Source organism: Falco cherrug, chromosome 2, assembly GCF_023634085.1.
Source record: "Falco cherrug isolate bFalChe1 chromosome 2, bFalChe1.pri, whole genome shotgun sequence".
NCBI classification, from domain to species: Eukaryota; Metazoa; Chordata; class Aves; order Falconiformes; family Falconidae; genus Falco; species Falco cherrug.
Genome location: NC_073698.1, coordinates 55,830,318 through 55,842,866, shown reverse-complemented (window position 1 = coordinate 55,842,866; position 12,549 = coordinate 55,830,318). Strand labels below are relative to the sequence as shown.

At 40.8% G+C, this 12,549-nt stretch overlaps 1 protein-coding gene across 1 annotated transcript in view; it reads left to right on the top strand.

Moving 5' to 3' along the window:
* ABCC4 (ATP binding cassette subfamily C member 4) overlaps positions 1-12,549 on the top strand; it is a 159,795-nt gene that overhangs the window by 130,496 nt on the left and 16,750 nt on the right. The window contains exon 29 of the mRNA XM_055701915.1: positions 4,882-4,987. Coding sequence (XP_055557890.1) covers positions 4,882-4,987 — 106 coding nt within the window. The remainder of the gene's footprint in view (positions 1-4,881; positions 4,988-12,549) is intronic.

The following is a 12,549-nucleotide window of genomic DNA, read 5'->3' as shown; positions in this document are numbered from 1 at the left end:
AGAGTCCATCCTTCTCCCTCCTTACATCTTCCAGCTCTCATATGTACCCTGATTTTCCCCCTTGCTCCTTGTAGCTGCCAGCTGCTCTGCATGCTGCAGGGGTGTCAGCACTGTTGTGAGGACAAGGAGGAGCTTGCCGTAAAGAAGGTTGCCCTAAGTCAGACTACTTGTATGTTTTACGTGATGACTGACAGACATTTAATTTGATCTTATCTTCTTGGTCCTGAAGCCAGCATTCTCATCCTGAAGAATGAGGTCATTTTAAAGCAGTTGAACCATTCTGGAATGTTGTATGAAATCAAGCAGAAGAGCTGAAGATCTTTCTGTAGTCACTTCTGTGATACATTGAAACAAAATCCTTAGTAACTGTGACTTTTTTTTAAATACTGTGTTGAATTTACCAAGCTTTTTGTGCGTTCACTACAGTATTATGCGTTAACTCGTATTTTTACTGCTTATAGAGGACAAAACTTTTTGGAACCAGTCCACTGCCACGTTTTTACATTGGTTGTTCATGAAGTCTGGTAAAATCAGCCATTGCACATAGTTCAGTTCATTAGCCAGTTTAACCTTGTAAGGTTTAACCTTTCATCACATCTAACTGCTATCTCTTAACTGTTTCTCTTTTGGAGAAATTATCTAAAACCACTCAGGAATTGTGTAGTGTGAGATACGCTTCCAGAACAATCCCAGGAGGACATTAGACTGAAGATAATGATTTATCCAGTGTTCCTTTCAGCAGCTTGGTTGCTTCTTATTCAAGTCATATTTATTCTTGGTCTTTAGATAGTTTTCTTTTTACAGTCAACTAATTCAGGTTACACCAGATCTTGGGTTGCTGTGAAACTTGGTGTTAGATCCTCAAACCATGGTGCCAGTGGGACAGCACCATTTTGTGCTTTATTATTGTACTGTTCCTTGCAATAGGGAGTATTGTGGTTCCCATTTTCATATAATCAGATTAGGGTTGAGTTCTTGTCATCCAGCAGACCTGGTTTTGATATTCATGTTGCATCAGGTTGGTTTCTAATGTGCCTGAAGGATGATGGGGTTTGATTCACGGAGGTGGGTGATAGAATCACTTTGCACTTGCCTGGCCACTTTCTCAGTGTGGGTAGGTGCCACAAAATGACCATTTATGCACTGAAAAAGGACAGAAATGCTGCTTCCTTTGGCAGTTTCCTAGCGGGTAGACAACTCTAATTGACATGCAGTATAGTCTCTGCACTCTGTCAGCATGTAATTCTGTACACAGAACCTTTTCTCAGTCTTTTAGATTTTCTTTCCTTTCCAGTCTTCTCCCTGAGAGTCTCCTGGAGGTTACTGATGGTACTTCTGCCTGCCACCCCAAAAACTATACTCCCAAGATCTACCCTTAACCTTAGAGAGGATCTGATTGAGATTTCATACTGTGATATTTGAAGATGGAGCTATTAGGTCTGTTTCTGATTACTTTGTAGTCTCATTTTAGGATATTTGTCACACCCACAATATGGCTAGCAGTTTCTTATTAAAGATGAGTTTATATTCAAGAAATACCTTTTTGATAGTAGTTTGATAGTATCTATTTAAGAATGGGAAGCAATTTTTACTGTAAATGTAGGAAGAGGTGGTGCTATAAGGAATGCACATAATAAAGTTACAGTAAATGATTGCAGAGAACAGGGATGTTCAAGGATGAGGCATTCTCCTCTGATAACAGTAAGAATAACCTGAGAGTTCCAAGTCATTTGGAACCCTTTAAAAAGTTGTTTTCAAAATTCCTGAGCAAGCTGTGATCCTCTGTGCTCCATAGTAGCTCTGCAGGAAACATCACCTTGAGCTTGACTATAAGGAAAGAAAACGTTTTTCTTTAATTCTAGGGAATACTGAATCTTTTGTTTCTGTTTTGCTATTCTAACCATTGCAGAGAACACATCCTGCTGTCTGTGTAAGTCTCTTCCCTACTGAATGTTTTCATGTATGGCCCTGATTTTTTTCTTTTGACAGTAAGAGTACTCAGGTCGTTGAGGTGTTGCTGAGAAGACAGCACAAAAAGATACATGCATTAATACTGGGGTGAAAGCACTGATACTGCTATGATGTGGGACATTAATGATGAACAACTTCCTTTTCTTAAGGAGACTGTTAACACAGAGCTAGAGTCTGGCTCTGTCCTGATTTCTCATCCCTTCTCTTTCCCTGACTGAGTACTGGCCTTGGTTCAAAAGGAGAAGTTAAGAAACACCTGCTTCCCACTACGTTCTTTTGCTTCTTTTAGGAAGTAGGAGCAGGAGGACTAAGCCTTCTCAGACTGCAGCCCAGAACCCAATTCTCTTAAGCTTATGACAGAGCTTAAATGTTTCTGTCCCCGCATGAAGATGACAGCATGCATGGGAACTCTTACTTAATTCTGTGTGTGTGTGTCTTCCTTCTCTCTGATGATTTGTCCTGTCATCAGCAAGGATCTGTCTATTCCTTTGTCGTGCCGATTGCTTAAACTGAGTTTGTAACAGAAATTATGTTCAGTCCTTCAGAGCATGAGCTTGTTCTTTCTACAGTGGAAACTTAATTGTTACTCCGTTCGTCTAAGTCATCCTGTTCTTCCAAAGTTGTCTTTGACTACTTATTGTTAGTGCCTCCTAACATGGTGGCATCAGAACAATTCTTTTTGCTTAACTTATGAAGTGATACCAAATATTTATCATGTGCAGAAAGATTCAATGTAGAGTACTACTTCCGTCTAAAAAATAATAATTTGTAAGAGGAAGGCATGTTGCATGAATCTTTGGTGTATTTGATTTGATTTTCCAGTTACTTTTAACAATTTGAAGAATTAAGTCTTTGCAAGCAACTGATTGAAGCCAGCACGGCTGCCTAAATATACCAGTTTATCCAGATATCTCCTTTGTCTTGTTTTAGATTTATCTACAGCATTTATTATTCTCCAGTCATATATGAAAGTTCAATTTCATATTTTAATAGAAATCCTGGAAATGAGACATGTGCTTTCAAGTGCCTGACTTCCAGGCTGGAACTTCCTTGGTCCAACTAACCACAGTATATTTTGAGTTCTTTGTGTCTTCCTTCCCTCTTGGATGAGAATTTTAGTTTCTGTACCTTTACCTTATTCTCCATTGTTGCCGCTCATAGCTTTTTTTGAAAGTTGATGGGCCATATGTGAGTATTCTGATGGCCTGGCTTTGAGCCCAGGTTGGGAGCCAAGGCTTCCCGTGCAATGTGGACTGTCAGGTGCCTCTAGAGGCCATTCATCACCTGATGGCTGCCTGATTTAGTGCTCCGATTCACCTTCTAGCCATGCCTTTCCCCTTTCATTGACTCAAGAGAGGACTGTATAGATTTTCACATTTTAGCCTCACTGGTATGCCCTAAGTTAGGTGGTGTCAATGCTTCACTTGTACAGTTAGTTACTTGAATAATCTCTAGTTTTATGAGTATTGCATCTCTTTTGCCTTACTGCTTGTTTATACATCTAAAGAACATCTTAGCATCTAAGGTATCTTACAGTATAATTGCATTTCCTCTTCACAGTTCTTAGCCTTATATGTAACAGTTACCACTTCAGCCCTGTACTCTAGTATCTGTGCTCTTTAAGTTTTCATTCTTTACAAGTCTTACGTGTCCTCCTGATGTCCTCTTCTTTGGTGGTTAGTTCATATGGTAGGTCGAGGCTGTTAACTTGAAAGCTTTTATCCCTTTCCTTGGGTTGTGCTTTTAGTTTATGGAATGTGCCAAGTTTTATTTTTCCTGTATTCAAGTTCTTGACCTACTCCAGTCCTAGTTTTAGTTTACCAACCACCTCCTTTATTTAATCCCCTTTTGCAGCTGAAGTCAAGAACCTTAGTGTTGTGGTTTGACCCCGCCCAGCAACTAAAAAAGCCACTCGCTCATTCCCCCCAACCTGGGTGGGATGGGGGAGAGAATCAGAAGAGTAAAAGTGAGAAAACTCATGGGTTGAGATGAAGACAGTTTAATAAGTAAAGCAAAAGCCATGCACAGAAGCAAATCACAACAGAGGTATTCATTCACTACTTCCCATCGGCAGCCACCCCCAGGACAGCAGGGCTCCATCATGCGTTACGGTTACTCAGGAAGACAAACGCCATCACTCTGAACATCCCCCCTTCCTCCTTCCCCCAGCTGTATACGCTGAGCATGACACCACATGGTATGGGATGTCCCTTTGGTCAGCTGGGGCCAGCTGTCCTGGCTGTGCCCCCTCCCAGCTTCTTATGGCCCCCCAGCCTGCTCGCTGGTGGGGTGCGGTGAGGAGCAGAAAAGGCCCTGGCTCTGTGTCGGCACCGCTCGGCAGTAACAAAAACATCCCTGTGCTATCAGCACTGTTTCCAGCACAAATCCAAAGCATAGCCCCATGCTAGCTACTGTGAGGAAAATTAACTCTATCCCAAGCAAAACCAGCCCGCTTAGTTATAGACTGTCTTGTGTTCATTCTTCACTTTACTTACAATGAAGGGTATTTACTTCATCAACTTTTATTCACTGTTTGCACAAACTAAAGCCTGAAAGAAAATAGCATTGATTTTTTTAATGGTGTAGAAATCTGTAGGAATATTTGACTCGGCAGAATTTTCCCCATTCTCTAATCAAAGCCTGAGAAATTAGTCTCCTGAAATGAAACCTGTGCTCTGCTTTCAGGAAGAAACTCTTTCCTCCTCAGGTATTAGAGAAGAGATTTTGGAGTATGTTTCATGATATGCCTCCAAGTTATCTAATATAACGAGAGGAAGAAGCACTGTAATGACTTCATAAGCATATTTCCTGCTGTACAATCATGTTTGATGAAGTCATAAAACCTGCCTGCCATTCAGTTATCTGTGCAAACATCTTATTTTTGTCTGCATTGCTCTTGCTGTGTTTCAGAACGGATGAATTCATTCAAAAGACGATCCGTGAAAAGTTTGCTCACTGCACAGTGTTGACCATTGCACACCGCTTGAACACCATTATCGACAGTGATAGGATTATGGTAAGACATAACTGCTTAAAATTCTTCACCCTTTTTTTTTTTTCCCCTTAAGAAGAATAAGGCTGTTAGCTTGCTTTTCTTAATTTTGATCCAAAAATGGACAAAGATTTAAGTCATACTGTAGACTTATCCTAGTTAACTTAGTTATCCTAGTTACTGTGATTGGCAACTCAAAAAACTGTAGAAGTAATGACCTGAAAAGACTTCTTACATTGTCTGGCCCTGCGGTTTCCAGCCTGTGAGGCATGAACTCATTGCAGGTGAGGCACAGCAGCAGACCTGAGCAAATAAACTCTGCCAGCACTAGGAGCCTGTGAAGACACACCCGAGAGGCTCTGGCTAGAGTCAGATGGATTCAGTCAGGTTTATTAATTCAGTCTTGGTGGGCTGAGGGAGGCAGTGACAGTAGTTACCAGTCTGGGATGTGTGAGGAGGAAGCGGTAGAGGTTCTGGGGTAGAGACATGGAGGTAAGGAGGCAGCAGCTGCTGTGGGGCAAGGGTGGTGGTGGGAGAAGTGGAACTAGACAGGCAAGATAATGAACATGACCAGCTATCCAAAGCAAGGTTCAAACAGAAAAGATGAAGCACTACCAATCCAGCAGCCTCTGCCATTTTTGTTCCAAAAGAGCAGTGATATACTCTGCCACTGTGAAGTACCCATTCTACCATCTTGTCTGCCCCACAGTGCATTGCACACACATAGAAATTAGGAAATACTTGCTGGTTGTTTTCATAAAGGCAATGGTGGTCTTTGGGCTTTCAGAAAATTGGGCTGGTTTGTGTCCTTGAAATGATGTGCAGCCTTCGGTTTTGCAATTTTCTGCAGTAGAAACAGGAGCCCTTTGCAAACATTTTCTTCACAGCCAGTTAATGAAGGAACTGATGTAGTGGGCAGACCATGTTGTAAGTGGAACTCAAATTTATCTGGGCTTCAAGAAGAAATTACCTTTCACCTCAGTCGTACCATAAAGACATACTTTCTTCAACTTTCATTTTGTGAAAGTGAAGAATGTTAATTCTTTCCGTATTTTTTTTACTAGATGTTCAAAACATTTTAAAATCTGTAATGGAATTACAATGGTTGCCTGAAGTACACAAAATAAAACAGTTGGATCTACTAGGGTGAGTGGTGTTCTGAGGAGTAGAATAGATTGTGACCTGAGTAATTATAGTTTACTTACAAAAAGAGAAACCAGCAGAACTGCCATAAGTAGTCATATAATTGCAAGCATTTAACATATAATAAATAAATATTTTCTTCACTGGTGAATACTTCCCCACAGGTCTAATGGATATGTTGGTGTTTTCTACAACTAAAGTGAACAAAAGATTTGTGAGGAAACAACTGTGACCTAATTAATAGCTGTGTGTATTTGTTAGCTGTCCAAAGGGATTTCTGTGGGTTTTGGTTCATTAACAGCCATTAACATGTTATGCACAGAATGCTCTTTCCATGAAGATATTTTCTTAGTTTTACCTTTAATATCATGCAGTTGTAATGAAAACTGGATGTTTTACTTTACTTTTTTTTGCCAAAAATCATTCAAAGAACAGAAATCACCCTTCTCCCCAAACTGCTCAGTATTATTACCAACTGTATAGCTACTCTACTGCATTTCTAGGGTCTGTACAGTATTCTTAACCTTGTTGTTTCAGTTTAGCCACTGTTAAGATTTCTAGTTTCCTAAAAGTCCATTTATGTTTATATATTGTCTAATAGTCTTTTGTGAATGCCTTTGGCCTCTTTAGAGTCTTAAGGAACAGATTTGCAAGAAGATGTGCCTTTGATTCTACAGTCATTAGTAACTCTTAAATATTTTTCATCTTTTTACGTCGCTCCATTTTGATCTTACAGATTTCTGTGATTTGGGGGGGAGAGAGGAAGGTCAGAAGCATATAACAAAAAAAAAGGAGGAAACTGACATGTGACCCCTTAACAAACCTGTTTTCTTGAGATCCTTATTCGGTTGTTGATTCTGTTTCTGGACAAATCAGAAATATGATCGCATATTTAGAATGATCAGAGTTATGGCAGGTGTGCTTTTGTTACACTTTTAATTACTTGGTTTGCTCAGGCATGTAACTCCTAGTGGAATTATAGCAGAATTTTGGAAGAATAAGAAAAGTATGTGTCAAAAATGCAAGGAAAAAGAATATCCATTACTTGGTATGATTTAAAACCCTGGTTTTGTTTCTCCTTTAATGGAGACCTTTAGATGGAGTAAGGTCTCCATTCATAAGCCATCCCAGATCTCTGTTGTTTGCTATCATGGTAAGCTTGTTAGAAAATGAGAGAACAACAAAGGTGGAACCCGGCAGTTGGAATATTAACAATTGTCTTTTCACAAATAATGAGTGAAGTTATTTTGCAAACAAATTTTGAGCAAACATGTTCAGCACTCTTAATCACAGAAGTCCAAGCCCATTCCTGAACAAGTGTACGCAGCCTGAACATAACGTAGGGTTTGCCTCCCTTCCCATTGAATCAGATTGAAAGGAACCTCAGGAGGTCTCTGGTCTAACCTCTGCTCAGAGCAGGGTCAGCACTAATTTCAGATCGGCTTGCTCGGGGCTGTTTCTAGTTGGGTCTTGGAAACTTTGAAAGATGGGGTTTCCACAGTCTCTCTGGGCAACCTGCCGCAATGCTTGATTATCTGCCATGAAGTCTTCTTTTCCTTATATCTGGTGGAAGCCTCCCTTCAGTTTATGGCAATTGTTTCTTGTTTTCCTAATGTGTATCTCACTAAAGAGCCTGCTTCTGCCTTCTCAGTAACTTCCTTGTAGGTATGGGAAGATCGCTGTTACATCCCCTGAAGTCATCTGCTCTCCAGGGTGAACAAGCCCTGCTCCAGTCAGCCTCTCCTCACAGGTCAAACACTGCAGTCCACTGACCGCTCTGGTGACCATATTTCAAACTTGCTCCAATTTACCTTCATCTTTCTGGTACTGAGGGGTCAAAACTGGTCACTGTATTCCAGATCTGATCTGATGAGCGCTGAATAAAGCAATTCCCTTGATCTGCTCTCCTGTTGATACCCGTGGTCCACTGCTTGACTCCTGTTTCGCTTACTGAACACCAGGACCCCACCTCCTTTTCAGCACAGCTGATGCCCAGGCAGTTACTCCCCAACTGGTACTGATGCAGGGGGTTATTCCATTCCAGATTCAGGGCTTTGCATCTGTCATTGTTGAGTGTCATGAAATTCATGCTGACCTCTTCCTTTAGCCTGTCTAGATCTAAAGAGTTTTGAATGTCAGCCCTGTCTTAAGCGTATTCTCCAGTTCGGTGTTGTCCACAAGCTTTTGATTTAATTCAATTTAATTGCTGTTTAAAGCAGAACTTCCCAAAAAGAAAATGTTCACCTTTAGCATTAATCCAAACATTTTAAAAAAAAAAAAACAAAAAAAACCCAAACAGGAAATAATTTTAAGAAAGTCTTGAGAAAATGTCAAGTTGGATGAGTATGGAAATAGGAACTGAACGTGAACTGTTGCATGTCTGCTCACACCCATCATAATAACCGGTTCTATTTTAGAAGAGAAGGAAAGCCTACTGGAAGAGGAAAAAAAGGAAGAACAGAATACATTTTATAGAACTGTAGACAAATCTGGCCTCAGGAGTTGTTTTAATTCTCGTTTGTTCCATTCCCAAAACCATACCTCTGGTTTCATAATCCAGGTCACGCCTTAAGAGTATTTCCATTATATCTGTCTTACTGATAAACACATTTTATCAGAACTTCAAACACTTAAAATCATTGAGGGAAGAGCTGTATTGTGTAACGTGATACTCTCTAACCCAATCACCTCAATGAGTAATGCTACATTGCACTTGCATAGGACCTTTCATCTGGAAATTGTAACGCTCTTTACAAACATTAATTAATTAAACTTCAAACACCTGGGTGAGATAGGGAAGTATCCATACAATCTTTGGAACCAAAGTTGGAAAGACTTGTTAAGTCAGACCATCAAATAATACTGCCATAAAATTATAATCCAGCGGTTTTCAGACTTTTTTTTTTTTCTCCTTCCCTCTGTGTTGCTCCAGAGTCTCATAGGACACTTTCTCATTCCTTTTTCTTCAATTAGTTTGAGAACCCAAGTTGTAATTCCTCCCATCAGGTGCTAGCAGTACCCGTTTTGGCTCTTTGGCACAGGCAGCCACCCTGTTCCCTGGCAGAAGGGGAGGATGAGATAAATGCTGTAGTTGCCTATTCTGTGATGGCAAATCCTGGTAGAAGCTCAGCTCAGGCTTGCTCCACTGGCACCCTCGTTCCACACAGCTTCCCCACCAGCAGAACAGCTGCTTCCCTGTCCTGTCTTCATCTTAGAGGGCAAGGACCTTTTACGTAAATTGCATCTACAGCCAGGAGCAGCCTGGGGCAGCCAAGAGGCACCACTCCCAAGACTTCGAATAAGATCTCATAAAATCCCCATCACCCATTCCTCCCGCTCCTCTCTGCTTCCTTCTCCAGGTCGAGAAATAAATTTTAGAAAGTGTGTTTTTACAGAAGGGAGAACGGAAACATACAGAAATGAAGACTCACCCAGGGACATGGTGGATCAGTAGCAAAATAAGTATATGCATCTGGCAAGAGCCTGATGCGGTTGTTTGCTCTATATGCTATGCCATGGTCTCTCTATAGGAAAGCCACAGAGCAGTCAAAACTTGCGCATTTTCCAATGACAAGGATGTTTCTCCACAGAGACTTTCCATATCAGTGCAACACTTCTTTGAAATGGAAACTCTTTATGCAAGCAGAACTTGATCTAGTAATTAAAAACTGTCATTCAAATTGGAAGGTTTTGATGAAGAGAAGCATGGGAAGAGATTTGATTTATTTATGGGAAAACCTGTTGTGGTTACATTCTGAAATGACTAATATTCAGGGTAACAATACAATGTACTTCACAGCCAGACTTGAGTTGTTTTTTTTGGTCAATAGAAAATTGCTTCCCACATCTTTCCGGTAAGCCTCCCTCATTCAGTTGTTCTCATTTTTCTGATGTTACATTTACCATGGTGGAACATCTGGGCGTCATAAATCAGGCACCATTTTTCATGTATATGTAACCTCAGCAGGGCAATCAGTCCACCAAGAGTAGGTGTAAACGTCTTGAGAGCAAAGGGGAGGCTCTAGAGAGAGGTCCAGGCAGTTTGCATGGTGAAAGGGCAGTCACCTACAGCTAGACAGAAAATGCTATGCAGTAGACAAGGTCTGAGTGCTTGTCTTGCTCTGGAGATCTGGTATCTGACCCAGTACTGCACATTAGTATCCTTCATCCATCCAGTTGGAGGTGAAGCAATAGCGTTAATAGAGAACTAAGCAAACACGATAGTAATGGCAGTGCTGCCCTTCCTTAGCATGGGGATGATGACAACATTCTTCCAGGAAGTGCACAGATCAGTGCTCTACATTGTCCTCTGTCTCGGGTCCGGATGCGTTGCTCCCCATTCCCGGGAAGATGCCATACCCACCAGCATACACAGGGCAGTCAGGTTAAGGCCAGTCTCCACCCTGCCTTGTGAAGCATTGTGCTGCCAGAAATGCAATCATGGAGCTAAAGGGAGAATAAGCATGAGGGAGTCTGAATCCCAGTGAGAAGCAGAGTTCTTGAAGGAGTGGAGGAGCCCCAGCTGCTCTACTGATACCTTCATGTGAGCCTTCACGGCAGTGGTCCAGCTTCAGATGGAGGTGTAGAGAATGTGGGAAAGGTAGTGGTGGTACACTTGAATTAGTATTACTGAGTTAATGCCATAAAAGCTGCGGTCTGTTGGCTCTTATTTTGGTGGCTTTTGTGCCACTTATATAAATATCACTGCTGGAAAACAAATGTGTGTTACAGGAAATCTTAGACATTCAGTTTATCCGTGAGTCACAAGATAAAGAAATGTTCAGTCCCAGTTGTAGAACAGTTCTTTGTGAAGACTGGGTGTGTTGCCATTAGTGTTGACTCTCACCTTAAGCAGGTACATGTAGGACTGTTTCATTGATGGAACCTGCTGTTAGATACAGGCCCTCAAAGTGCATAAGATGTCTAAGAGAGGCCAGTTGGCAAGACCATAAATTTTTGTGGAGCCTGAGATGGCAAAACAAGAAACTTTGTGAAAAAACAGAAGTAATTACGGCAACATTCAGAGCTGTTGTTCAGTTGTTCAAAATTCTGAAGTAGGAGAACTGCAAGGGTATAAAATGAGTATTAGGTGGGGGTTTTTTGTTTGTTTGGGGGTTTTGTTCTGTAATACAGAGTGGAAAAGGTTTTGACCTTATATTAGCCCAGTATCTGGAATGTAGTGAGATATTATTGCGTATTATACTTGTGCTATTGAAGTTTATTCTGTTAAAAGAATGCAATGGGAGCTTAATGAGGTAATGAAAGCCCAATTTTTGAAACTAGGCACCTAATTCTTATAGAAACCTTAAAGTATGTTGTGGATCTGAATCCAGTAATCCACAGTAAAGTTGCTACATTCCTATTTCTGCACCTGCTGTCATTACTCAGAAGGAACAAACACTAATAAAAGTCTTTTTTTGACTAAGCCTTTGTCTTGAAAATGTGGGCTAGGGAGTATTAGAACTAAACATTATTTTTTATTCAACGTAAGAAAAATCCCATCTGTGCTATGGGACCAAAGTCTTGGGTAAAGAAATGTGAAGATAAGAATACGAAGGATAGTCACAGAAGGAGACCTGCATGTAGCAGAAGATGGAAAATAATGGTGATAGGTGAGATGCTTTGCAGAGGAGAGGTGAAAGAATACTTGGTCTCAGCATACCTGGAGATCAGTATCAGTATCAGTATGTACACAGTGAAAACGTTGCTTGTATACATGTGTTCTGTGACTGGTGAATTGTCTGGATGTTTAGATTTTCAGGATCCAAACAATCCATTGTGAAAAATTAGGAAATATCACTTAACTATAAGAGCTGACGAAATATTTCAGGGAGACTCTTCGGAGTTTTTAAGCAGTTCCACCAGATCTTGTGTGTGATGAATGCCCAACCCACCTACTTGGCTCTTGACTGTATTGGAGCCCATCTGGCCTACTGATGGAGAGCAAAGGCCCTGGGAACCATTAGGTTTCTCCTTTCATTTGGTAACTCAGGACTTGCAAAGTTTCTGCAAGAGCTGAGCATTTAACAAGTGATTTTTCAGAAATTACCAGTTTTGTTTTGAATCTGAACAAGGGCAATTTTCACTGTTCCCAGATCTTCTGAAACTGAGTTGATGTTTAGCGACGCACAAGGGAAAACCAGATCCTTCCATGTTCCTTCTTGGAATTTAATAATTGAGTTCAACAAATATCAACAGTGAAACATAGTTTTCAAAGCTGAGTAGTTTATACATCTTTACCATTAAGAGAAGATACTATATTGGTGTTTAGCCCAGGTTTTGCATAAAATACTGAGCTATGTTCCATGGTCGTGCATCAGAGCAAGTGTTATCAGCTGAGATAGTGTCTATGACAGTTGTAAATATCACAGCTGGCCCAGCTGTCTCTGAAATGAGTCAAAATCCCACTGAGCTTGAAAAGATACTAGGATTGTTGATTCTCT